The sequence below is a fragment of the Lissotriton vulgaris genome, chromosome 8 (genome assembly GCF_964263255.1).
Source record: "Lissotriton vulgaris chromosome 8, aLisVul1.2, whole genome shotgun sequence".
Taxonomy (NCBI): Eukaryota; Metazoa; Chordata; class Amphibia; order Caudata; family Salamandridae; genus Lissotriton; species Lissotriton vulgaris.
The window spans coordinates 1,393,715,594-1,393,729,177 of NC_141696.1; the positions used below are offsets into that span (position 1 = coordinate 1,393,715,594).

Sequence of the window (13,584 nt, forward strand, 5' to 3'; positions counted from 1 at the left end):
ACAAACAAAAAAGTCCACACAAATTGACATAGGAACCAATAGACCATGGCAACAAACCAAATTCACCAACTGCAACAGTGAGAAAGTAATCTATTTTATAACCTGTCCTTGTGGACTGAAATATGTAGGGATGACTACTCGTAAAATAAAACTCAGAATTTACGAACACAAAAGTACCATCAGATGTAAAAGGCAGGCTACTAAACTTGCCAATCATTTTCAGGACAAACAACATTCACCCACTGCATTCATCTGGACTGTTCTTGAACAGCCATACATTCCTCCCCATATTACGGACTACTCTAAATTCCTATTCCACAGAGAACAGAAATGGGTGTTTAAATTGGGGACAAACAAGAGAGAATTAAATGACGAGATACCTTGGTCCACCCTATGATAGATTACACTGCCTTTGTTCATCCTTCCTTTATAACTGACACACTAGCTCCCTAATGCTGTTTTATTGCAAACGCGAACAAAGAGACAGATGACATCCCCCTCTCCTCTCTCCTCGCCCCCCTCTAAATGTGACCTGGCCTTAGGCTCTACATACAACCTCTCTGCTAGCATTCCTCCATAATCTTTATAATAAAACTGCACAAGTTGCTGTAAGATTGCTTTGGATTGCACTAGAGGAACTTTCACACTTGCTGAGCCAACACAAGATGCGTATTCAGTGGCAACTGCAGTTTTGGGATTTTTCACGCATTATAGCGTAATAGTTGTTTTAGTGCTGACATCTGTTTTGATTCGTATTCAGACAACAGCTTCCACTCAGAGTTAATATAATTTTATAATATGTGCGCTAAATATCACTTTATTGTAGATCAACAAAAGTCTTTTCTCTTTTTTCTTTAGCGTGATGGCCTCCGACCTATCAGGAGCAAAGCCACCACACAAGAGTAGACTTCTGCATTCCCTATAAACAGGTAGGCGGCCTTAAAAGTCACATGATTCTTTCGGTCCAATCAGAATACTGCATTTAAACGCGGCTCGCCCTCCGTTCGGATACCTCCCCAACCGGCTCAGAAGCCGACAGAGAAGTACCGACGGAGAGGTGAGTTTACTCTACTCTTTCCCGCGTTTGGCTTGCCATGCATGGACATTAAGAAATTGCTTGCAGTGAGTGATAGCAACATTACTACGCTACGTGCCTAAGCTATAACACATGCTGGGCTGCGCTACGGTGGGCGTCTAGGCGATAGCTCGCACACCGATAGCGCCTTACACAATACACATTTGAGAGATGTCTCATCCTAGGAATGATTCGAGATACAAGATTTCACCACGTGTGAGTGTGAGTTCCGATTGAGTACTTTTTCATGCAATAACTAGCATCTCTCCTTTTCGACACTCCTCACCATTTTACCAGCGTTAAGGCGGCAGTGTACTCTTTCATGCTATAACTAGCATCTCTCCCTTACGACACTCCTCGCTATTTTTTACCAGCTTTGAGGCGAGCATGCAGAGGCTAGAAGTTAATTTCTTCCTAGCCGTCTTACACAGCTCTGATGAATTAGGACCATAAACACTCATTTACAAACCATTTTGGAAACGATTACTTTACTGGTGTGCGTACTTTCTCAGTTGACAGGAAGCAATTACGAATTCTTTGGGTTTGCTTCCCTTTTACTAAAGCGGTGCTTCCCTCGTTCCCTGAGCCGTTGCCAGGCGAGGCCTCAAACTCCTATGACAAGGGTAAGATGGAGTTTTTTCTGTCACATGCAGGAATAACAACGTGGTGCCTCCATGTTAGAAAATGAAAACAAAATCTGATTTTGTGTTAACATTTATGTTTAAGTAGAATATGTTTTTCATTTGCATATCGTTATGTCTATATTTTTGTGTCCTTTTAACTGTTGTTTGTCTGTATTTTTATCTTCCTACCAGTCAAAGACTACACCTAGGATATCAGGTGATCTTTCTCCTTGTCACAGCATGACAATCATGCAGTCACTATCTTTTTTATATCAGGAATTTGCTTGCAGTAGCGTAATGTATATCTAGGTCCTGATGAAGGCAATGGACACACTAGTCCTATTTAGTTGCTGAAACATGTCGACCACTTTTTCCATCTAGGTAGTTATTTGTTAAAACTACCTTTTGCTGCTCTTTTAATATTGGTGGAGCGAGCAGAACATAGAATAAAATTTCACATTTGCTCCCTCGCCCAATTTTATTTTCTCTATTATTCATTATTCTTTTCACATTATATTTTCACATGCACTGCAAATTAATCACACATTTATCCACAAATTAGTATCATCAACATTAAGACCACACTGGTCATTACCAGGTTCTTTGGAGGTTATAAGATCTGGCCTTCCATACTTAACAGTAGTTTTTCAAGGAATCCCAAATGATGAAGGGCGGTTCCGTGTGGTGACTGATGGGAATCCTTGTAGATCACATTGAGATCAGGGCACCTCCCAGCTCTTCGCTTTTTTCTTTGTTTCTAAGTAGGATACTACAGGCAGAATAGGTTTAATGTGTCACATATAGACTTTTACTTTTAGACCCATTGACACTTTAGTGATTTATACCTCAAAAACGGTCCTCCCACCTGATGTGAGTACGTATTAACTTCCCAATGTTTACACGTATGTGTGTGCGAAAAGGACTCTCTGGCATAAGAGTAAATGGCTCAAAAGCCCACCAGAGTACTTTTTCCTCCCTTTTAGACGATTCCCTCCGCTCTTCCCACAGCGCTTACCTTGCTACAAATACTCGTTCTCCACCCAGCGTCTCCAGTAATTCCTGTCCTGCTATGCTGCCGGACTTCAAGAATGCGGAAGCAAAGGAGCCAATAGAAATACGTCGCGTGTGATGACCACGTGGTCTAAATCTGATCGCTGTTTTTTTCATACCTAACGGTGGGGCCATCTTTGAATGACTGTCTCCATATTGTTTTAAAGATTTTCCACTGTTGCCAGTAATCATGGGAGCAAAATACTTATCAATAGTGTATTTCCCCACTTGGCAACATATATGAATAACTTTGCAAAAGGAGTTGAAGTATTGAAAAAAGCAGTAAATCCGTGGGCTAGAGGGTGTTCATGATGAAAATAAACGATGTACGTGTCAAATTATCTGGAGGCTCAATCTAACGATCTGACAAGTTGGAAAATTAACTGCATTTGCTGTAGGTTGGAAGGCTAATGCTGGCAATCGTAAAATTTTGGGGAAAAAAAAGTTTTTTTCATAAGTAAATTACGCCATATTGAAATGGTTCCTTGTATCTACCAGTCCTTAGTTTTGATGTGCATGCCTTATTTATAACTATAACTATGCTATAATTGTCTATATTTCTAATGTCCAAGGGCTGAAGATTTGTTTGAGAGAAATTTTAAATTGTAAACTTCTCAGGCTACATCTCATAATCAGCCCTCTGATGGTTATCTGAAGTCTGAAAAGGCCACAGAAGCTACTCCATGTGCATGCCTTATTTATAACTATAACTATGCTATAATTGTCTATATTTCTAATGTCCAAGGGCTAAAGATTTGTTTGAGGGAAATTTTAAATTGTAAACTTCTCTGGCTAGATCTCATAATCAGCCCTCTGATGGGTATCTGAAGTCTGAAAAGGCCACAGAAGCTACGTCCACTGCCCCGGACGTAGCCTTCCTGACTGAAACCTGGTGGAACGACTCCTTGGCGCCCGACATCGCCATAGCCATCCCGGAGGGCTACAAGATCACCTGCAGGGATCGCACCAACGGAACCGGAGGAGGAATAGCCATCGCTCACAAGTCCACCCTCAATGTCTACACCCACATGGACGACACCCTCAAGACCGCCGAACACCTGCACTTCCGAATACACACTGACCCCAACACCACCCTCAAAGGAACCCTCATCTACAGACCCCCCCGGACCACAGGCACCCTTCAGCGACTCGAACGCCGACCTTGCTAGTACCCACGCACTCGCCTCCACGGACTACATCCTCCTCGGGGACCTAAACTTCCACCTCGAGAACAACAACAACAACGCCAACTCTGCCAATCTAATAGACAACCTCGCCAACCTCGGCCTTAGACAACTCGTTACCGCACCCACCCACGCAGCTGGCCACGCACTTGACCCCATCTTCTCCACAAGCGCCTATGTCACATTCAACCACACCACCGAACTCCACTGGACCGACCACTACTGCATCCATTTCACCTTCCAGAAACAGATCAAGCACCACCGCACCCTACAACCGCCGCTGCTGGAGCAAAGTCACAGAAGATTAGCTGACTAGCGCCCTTGCCCAGAACCCGCCAACCGACCCCACCGACCCAGACACCGCCGCCCACAATCTCAGACAGTGGATCAACGACTGCGTCAACTCCCTCGCACCACTCAGGAAGACCACCAACAACCAAGACTCCAAGAAAGCCACCTGGTTCACCGAAGAACTCCAGACCTCCAAGCGCGACTGCTGGAAACTTAAGAAGAAATGGCTCAACGAACGCACACCTGACAGCTTCGCGACCTACAAGGACGCCACCTGCAGACACCACCAACTCATCAGACTAGCCAAGAGATCCTCCTTCAAAAACCGCCTGGATAACAATGCACACGACAGCAAAACAGCGACATTCCCGGAAAGCTGGAAGCACGCCGAAATAAACTCCCTCCTCAAGAATCCCAAGGCAGACCCACAGGACCTCAAGAATTTCCGACCCATCTCCTTACTCCCGTTCCGGGCAAAGGTCATCGAGAAAATCGTCCACACAAAACTGACCTGCCACCTCGAAGACCATGACATCCTAGACCCCTCCCAGACTGGTTTCAGACAAAACCACAGCACCGAGACCGCCCTCCTCGCCGCCACAGACGACATCAGATGCCAACAGGACAACGGCGAAACATCAGCCCTCATCCTCCTGGACCTGTCAGCCGCCTTCGACACGGTCTGCCATCACACTCTAAGGATAGCTGGTCTATAAGGTGGACTTTACAACCATCACCATAAGGGTTGTTTGGACTGATACAGTGTGCCCACTAGAATAGTGGACATCACATATCAGGCCAACTTCTCTCATTAACCTTTTCCAGAATCAACCAGCGCAGATCTTTTACAGTGTGTGCATGTTTGTAAAAGTGCTGCGCCATGGATGATGTGAATTTTTTATTTTTAATATCTGATTTGTGTTCAGAGTAACGGTCCCCTAACTATCTGCCTGTTTCTCCAACATACCCTTGCTTGCAAGTACATAGAATAAGGTAAATTATGTTGTTGCTCCTGCAATTTGTCATGTCTTTTAGCTTGCCATACCGACCTCGATATTCCCATCAGTCTGTTACAATCGCTGTGTTGCAGGCAACACACGTGCTACATCTATGGTTGCCTTTGATGGCGGCCAGTCCTGTCACTGACCTATATCCAAGGGTCTTAGATGGGTAGTCCCTAGTAGGAACTAACTTATCTTTTAGGTTGGTATTTCTGCGGTACGCTAGTGTGGGTTTCTCAAAGATGTCATGTTCCTCTGTGGCATTAAGGATATTCCAATTTTTCTCCAGTATCTTTTTAACTTTAAAGTGAAATGAGTAGTGGTTTATTAAACATACTAGTTTGTCTGTTTTCTGGCTTTTCGATCCTGATAGCAGAGCCTCCCGTTTATAGAATCTTACTCTCTTAAAGGCTGTCCTTACTAACCTTTTGAAATTCCCTCTGTCTATCAGTCTTTGTTTCGAATGCCCTCCATGGATATCAAATTTGGAGATATTTGAACAATTTCGTCTGACTCTCAAAAACTGTCCAAAAGGGATGGAGTCCTTTTGGCAGTTGGAATGGAAGCTATCATGTTTCAGAATTGTGTTCTTAGCTGTCGGCTTCCTAAAGAAGCTGACTTCTAAGGAGCCATTACTGCCTGAGATGACTATGTTCAGGAATTCCACATACTGGTCTTCTGTAATTCGCTGTGAATTTGAGGTTTGCATCACTCAAATTCAGCCAGGATATAAAATCGAGAAGAGTCTGTTATTCCCCCACCCATATTAGAAAGATGTCATCTATAAATCTGTGCCATATTTTTACATTTTCAAAATATGGTGCTACCTCATTGAAAATGTGTTTTTGCTCAAACTCACTCATAAAGTTTTTACCAATACTGGGAGCGCATAAAGCTCCCATGCTGGTTCCATTTATTTGCTGGTACAGGTCACTATTGAACTCAAAATAGTTGTTGTGTAAAACTAATTCAATGTAATGTAATGATGTCTTGTAAAGCGCATGAATCACCCCACATGGGATATCTCCGCGCTGTAAACTGCTGGGTAACCCGTCCTGGCTTTCCCTGTGAGATGGTCCCTACTGGGTATTTCCAAGGTGAAACCAGGCCTCCCCGGCGTATGTGGGGGGCCGTTGTGGAGATGAGGCAAGCTAATGCCCAGAGTTGCAGAGTGTGATCCCTGGTTAGAGTAGGCACTGAGGCGAGAATTATCGAGTCCGCTGACCCTGGTCCACGACCCTGCCGCGTCGGGAATTGAACCCTGGTCCCGGGCCGTCCTCTGCTTCCGGGTCTGCCACCTCTAACCAGTGAGCCACACCACTCCAGACAAGACACTCTAAAATAAAACCATCCGGTCATTCTCCTGCAGTTCTACTGAGTAGCGATGCTACAGCCTCTATGGCTCTCTCTTGGGGTATGTTTGTATAGAGTGCCTCTATATCCAGTCTTACTAAGAGTTCTCTATTTGGTTCAAAAGGCATGTTTTCTCTATCTTGTTAATAATGTCCCCTGTAGCCTTAAGGTACGATTGATAGATGAAAGTTAAAGGACACAAGAAAGCATCCACATAGTTTGATATGGGTTCTGTACTCAAATTAATAGAGGAGATAATGGGGCGCATTGGTGGATTATTGTTGTTATGTCTCTTAGGCACTCCCTAGAGAGCAGGTATCACTGGGTTGTCTTTATTTAGAGATTTGTATTCCTTACGGCAATTGTCGCCTTCTTCCAGAGCTATTTTTGTAATCGTAATTTGTGTGTTTGCATAGCTCGGTTTACTGGCCTGTAGTGTTTGCGGACTGCTAGCATTTCTTGGATCTTGGTGGTATAATCCTTCCTGTCCATCATCACTATCCCACCCTCTTTGTCACAGGGTTTGACAATGATATCCCTACTGTCTTTTAAGGTCTTTAGGGCAGCGCTTTCTTTTTTTGTAAGGTTATAGTTGCTTTGATGGTTATAGTTGCTTTGATGGTTATATCTAGTGACCTTTTGCAGTTCTTTCAAAACTGTTTGGTCGAAGATGGCCACTTCTGGGCCTACCATGTCTAGAGTGGGGGTGAAAGTAGACTTTGGTTTGCAACCTGATTTATTTGTTTCAATATCCTCACCACTATTCTCAAGAAATAATTTCTTTAACCTTATGTCCCTAAAGAAGGAAAAGATGTCTAAATTCAGTTGGAACTTGTTACACCGACTGCCCGGAACAAATGATAGGCCTTTACTTAATACTTCCACTTCTTCTTTACTGAGTTGATGTTTTGATCAATTGAAAACCTAATCTGTGATCTTTCGCCTTCAAAACTGTTGGTTTCTGGTTCTATTGTATGGTTGTGGAGGTGGAGGGTCTGCTTGGTGATAATTCCCCCTGTTTGCTCTCAGATACCTTGGCCTTCCTCTGTTGTAACCTCTACCTAAAAAAGGAGGCTGCTGTTGATAGTATTGGTTTAATTCCATCGGGTTTGAGGGTTACAGCTTTGTTCACAGAAATACGCAAGTTCTTAGAAAGATGGTCAAACATATCCAATAGATGTTCCAGAGACTGGATGTACCTGATTGTGGCGACGGCCAGAGAAGTGGTGGTCGTCCTCAAACAGAAAATCCAGAATCTTGTTAAAAAACTAAAGAGTATGACGGCGTCAGAAGAGGCAGAAACGAAACTAGAGAAAAAAGAAAACTGACAAACTTAAACAGGATACAAGATGGTACACCCAAGAAAAGGCGTATCCATACCTGAATCCCAACTATTACCAAGATTGGCAACAAGATCAAACAAATCGATATCAGTATAGACCAAGGAGAAAGATATTGACCTTTTCAGATACTAATTCATCTAACTCAGAGGGAGACCGTTCTTACACACCAGAAAGTGCAAACCCTAACTACGGACCTAGAGGAGGCCGTCTAGCTGAACAAAACCAATTCTATCAACAGCACAATAGACATCTACATTTAATAGTCAACCTGTGTTAGTTATTAATCTGAAAAAATCTTGCCACTCCATAAACCTGATTTTCGGGTGGAGTAGTATCCTGATGATAGAACACGTTTACTAGAGTAACTTGACCTATATGGATAGCCCAAACCTGTTACTGATAGATTGTAGACACTTTTGAATCTGTGTAAACATAAGTATGTAAAGCCAAAGTCAAAAGCTTTTCATAGCAGCTGGTGGGAGTGGAGGGCATTAGAAGCTAAATTGAGAATGTATAGTATGTTATGTGTGCAGTGTCTATTGAAAACAGAACTGTGAGACCTTGAAGGAAATGCCACCTCAGTGCACATCAATTCACCCTTCCCACATCTGATCCACTAACAATCCTTCTAGCTGCAGATGTCCTTAATGGGTGAGAGAGGAGTACCCGGCCCAAGAGTCTGCAATCACACTTAAGCCTGGGGGCCGAATCGAACTGATTTCATTTCAGGAGGCTTCTGAAAGATTTACTGCGTAGCCTGCCATTCGACTGGTGACCACAATGTTAATGGTAGCCACTGAGAAGTATCGGAGCACGAATCTTGCTTATGAACTTTTTTCAGCAGATATGTACAGTAGACGCAGTAGCACACAGCCAAAAGGCAGCTTCTAGTACTAGAAAGTTCTAGTAATAATCTCCATAAAGTAATAAATACAGTGGCTGAGTTAATGTGAGCTACCTGCTTTAAATGATTCCCTGTTTTGATGTTACTTTTGGCAGGAATTAACGAGCGCTGAACAGCAGTTCAACAAAATAATAGAAAAGTATACCAAGCAGAGGTTTAACTGTTTGGCATTCTATGGAATCGGAAATGTGCATTTAAGGCAAAACAGGTTAGTATTCGAACTTTTTTTTGGGGGGGGGGGGGGGGGGAGACCTATTTTTAATGCTGATTCAGGTTATTTTTCATATACTAACAAATTAAGTTGTGTATCCTGCCTGCTGAATACAATCTGCTCCATCGTTGTTACAATAATACAATTCACCTTATTTGCCTATACCAATAAAACTAAATATTTTGTTGATCTCTGTATCATAGAATTTGATGATGCATAAAAGGAATGTGTTTTAATAATTGCAATTTCCGCTGGATGTATGAACATGAATGATCTTGATAATACTGTCTTAGATTTGCAGAAGCCAAAAATCAGTTCATTAAATGCCAGATCATGCTGAATCGTAAAATAGTGCCTGGAGTATTAAAGTGGCCCACAACATCTGTTATTATTGAAGAGACGAGGCCAGAAAAACTGCAGGTAAGAATAGCTTTCCTTTCAGTTTAATAGTGTCCAAGAGTATATTTTATTTCATGTTGTTTCCAGTACCATAAATTGTGTCTTTACTACAGATCCTTTTAGAGGATATTGCTATAACCTCTGTTTTGTGCCTTTAATTCAACATAGCTATGCAGATGCCTTTTTCGAAGTATTCTTTCTATACCACATAAACATTCAAGTATATAGCAAAATTGTGTGTGTAAATATGTTCCCTAAAACTTGTTAAAATGTATTATATATTCTATAAGTTGTTAATCGTATTCCCTTCGGTTTACTTAATATCACAAAATATAAATAATTTCTTTAATCATTTTCTGTTTTTGGTTTTCTTACCTAGATGCTGTTAGAGAAATGTATTGAAGAGTGTAAATTCCCTCCAAAACCAGATGCAATATGCCGTTACCCGCTGTGCAAGGGATACAACAATAAGCATATCTATTTCACCGATCCGGATTTTGAGGTTAAGTATTATCATATCTGTCCAACAGTTTTACATGTTTCACAATATATTGGCGTTAGGTAGATTTTTCAGAAAGGATTTGACGTTTGAGCTGGGTGTCCTCGTAGGCAGGATTGAATGCTTAGCAGTAGTTATTTTTGTCACCCACTACAAAATATATTTAGAGCCATGGCAGGAACATGTGGTGTTATCTGAAAAGAGCCTATCTGTACCCTTTCTATAGAGGCAACATTTACTGCTTGCATGGGGTAATATGATACTGTTGCTGAAAGCAGCCTTGATGTCTCTTGATCTTGTTATGCCCTAGAATTGACTAGCAACATGTTGTGTATTTGGGCTTCCAAGCTATTGAAACAAGCATTAGAAATGCAATCGGGCTCGGATTTATTTGAGTTTGAGCTAATGGCATTATAAATGCCAATGTCTTTTTGCCATGTGTTATGGAGTGTGTGCATGTGGTGTGTAGTGGAAGTATGTTGGTTGAATTGTAATTTTACCAATGGTGCCATGCTGTGCTTTATATGAATATGTTTAAAAGTAAAGTGTACCATACTGCGATTGCTTGGTGGAAAAGTGCACTGCCGGCTGGAGGTGTGTGTGCCTGGTGGAAGGGTGCACTGACGGCTGGTGGGTGTGTGCTTGGTAAAAGCGTGCACAGATGGATGATGGTTGTTGGTGTTTGTGCATGGTGAAAGCATTCATTGACGGCTGGGGGTGTGTTGTTGTGTGTGTTGTTTTCTGTGTGCTGGTGAGTGTGTGCTGGTGAGTCTGTGGGGGTGAGCCTGGGGAGTGAGTGTGGTGGTGACTGTGTTGTGTGGTGACAAGTGTGTGGTGTTGAGAGACTGAGGTGTGTGGTTTGTGTGTGCGTTATGTGTGTGTGGTGTTTTCTGCACACTCACACACTGCCCCGTAACATTCACACACTGCTCACCCGCACACTCCCAATGTCACCCTGCATAGTCACACACTGTTTACCCTGCACACTCATTCTGCACACTCACACAATGTGCACCCTGACACACTGTCTCTGCAGTCACTCTGCACTCACTGTCACTCTGCACTCACTGTCACTCTGCACTCACTGTCACTCTGCACTCACTGTCACTCTGCACTCACTGTCACTCTGCACTCACTGTCACTCTGCACTCACTGTCACTCTGCACTCACTGTCACTCTGCACTCACTTTCACTCTGCACTCACTGTCACTCTGCACTCACTGTCACTCTGCACTCACTGTCACTCTGCACTCACTGTCACTCTGCACTCACTGTCACTCTGCACTCACTGTCACTCTGCACTCACTGTCACTCTGCACTCACCGTCACTCTGCACTCACCGTCACTCTGCACTCACCGCCACTCTGCACTCACCGCCACTCTGCACTCACCGCCACTCTGCACTCACCGCCACTCTGCACTCACCGCCACTCTGCACTCACCGCCACTCTGCACTCACCGCCACTCTGCACTCACCGCCACTCTGCACTCACCGCCACTCTGCACTCACCGCCACTCTGCACTCACCGCCACTCTGCACCGCCACTCTGCACCGCCACTCTGCACCGCCACTCTGCACCGCCACTCTGCACCGCCACTCTGCACCGCCACTCTGCACCGCCACTCTGCGCCGCCACTCTGCACTCTGCGCCGCCATTCTGCGCCGCCACTCTGCACCGCCACTCTGCACCGCCACTCTGCACCTCCGCACCGCCACTCTGCACCGCCACTCTGCACCGCCACTCTGCACTCTGCGCCGCCATTCTGCGCCGCCACTCTGCGCCACCACTCTGCGCCACCACTCTGCGCCGCCACTCTGCGCCGCCACTCTGCGCCGCCACTCTGCACCGCCACTCTGCACCGCCACTCTGCACCGCCACTCTGCACTCTGCACCGCCACTCTGCACCACCACTCTGCACTCTGCACCGCCGCACCGCCACTCTGCACTCTGCACCACTCTGCACCACCACTCTGCACCGCCACTCTGCACCTCTGCACCGCCACTCTGCACCGCCACTCTGCACCGCCACTCTGCACCTCTGCACCGCCACTCTGCACCGCCACTCTGCACCGCCACTCTGCACCGCCACTCTGCGCCACCACTCTGCGCCGCCACTCTGCGCCGCCACTCTGCGCCGCCACTCTGCGCCGCCACTCTGCGCCGCTACTCTGCGCCACCACTCTGCGCCGCCACTCTGCGCCGCCACTCTGCGCCGCCACTCTGCGCCGCCACTCTGCACCGCCACTCTGCACCGCCACTCTGCACCACCACTCTGCACCGCCACTCTGCACTCTGCACCACTCTGCACCACCACTCTGCACCGCCACTCTGCACCTCTGCACCGCCACTCTGCACCGCCACTCTGCACCGCCACTCTGCACCGCCACTCTGCACCGCCACTCTGCACCGCCACTCTGCACCGCCACTCTGCACCGCCACTCTGCACTCTGCACCGCCACTCTGCACCGCCACTCTGCACTCTGCACCGCCACTCTGCACTCTGCACCGCCACTCTGCACCGCCACTCTGCACTCTGCACCGCCACTCTGCACTCTGCACCTCCGCACCGCCACTCTGCACCGCCACTCTGCGCCGCCACTCTGCACTCTGCACTCTGCACCGCCACTCTGCACTCTGCACCGCCACTCTGCACTCTGCACCGCCACTCTGCACTCTGCACCGCCACTCTGCACCGCCACTCTGCACCGCCACTCTGCACCGCCACTCTGCACCGCCACTCTGCACCGCCACTCTGCACTCTGCACCTCCGCACCGCCACTCTGCACCGCCACTCTGCGCCGCCACTCTGCGCCGCCACTCTGCGCCGCCACTCTGCACTCTGCACCTCCGCACCGCCACTCTGCGCCGCCACTCTGCGCCGCCACTCTGCATCGGGTATTACTAGTAGCGGAGAGGAGAGAGTGCAACCAGCGATGGCAAGAAAATAGGAGGGGCGGGGGGAGAGTAGAAAAGAAGGGAGGAGGTGAGACGAACTAAGAAAGGAATGAATTGCACACTTAGGATGGCGAGTCTCTTTATACAAGCTGCAGCCAAAGTGCAAAAAAAGGTATGTCAAGGATTTACAACGAAGTGCAACATTAAAACACACACAATGTGTTCACAGCCTGTGTTTTTTGCAAAGTTCGGTCTTGGCCTCAATTACGAAACCAAAAAAAAACCAATACCCTTAGGTTTATCATTGATTCTGTGACCATGTACCAACAGGTCAATGACATCACCACATACTTTGTCACCTAAAATCTCATACGAGTAATCGATCTATCTGGTTCCACCCAATTAGAGCAGTTTTGAACTGTTTTACTTTTAGAACAAAACATGCCCGTATAGGCTGTATAAGTGTTCTTTGGTGGAACTACAAGAAAAGCCATACTATTAAAATATGCCCTGAAGGGCAGAAAGAGGGCTTTGGGGTATAGTAAGATAATGGGAAATGCACTTCAGATGTACTTAAGGGCAATATTGCTGCTGGGTGGAATCAGATGATAGAAGACATCACTCAAAAAATTGAACTCTTCATATTAGTGAAAATGAGAGCACCAACTTGACCTAAAAGACTAGCTTGCAAGGTTAATAGATGAAACTAGTGTAGCAGGAGTGTCCAACATACGTCCAGGAGGGACAGATTCAC

General features: G+C 45.8%; 1 protein-coding gene across 2 annotated transcripts in view; it reads left to right on the forward strand.

Annotated features, from left to right (window-relative positions):
* Positions 1 to 13,584, forward strand: part of LOC147698808 (E3 ubiquitin-protein ligase TTC3-like) — a 1,930,429-nt gene that overhangs the window by 699,328 nt on the left and 1,217,517 nt on the right. For both annotated transcript variants that reach the window (XR_015299370.1, XM_086935404.1), the window contains exons 20-22: positions 8,920 to 9,032; positions 9,329 to 9,455; positions 9,814 to 9,936. Coding sequence is in view for 1 of the 2 variants with exons in the window: in XM_086935404.1 (XP_086791530.1) it covers positions 8,920 to 9,032; positions 9,329 to 9,455; positions 9,814 to 9,936 (363 nt within the window). In the remaining variant the exon portion in view is untranslated. The remainder of the gene's footprint in view (positions 1 to 8,919; positions 9,033 to 9,328; positions 9,456 to 9,813; positions 9,937 to 13,584) is intronic.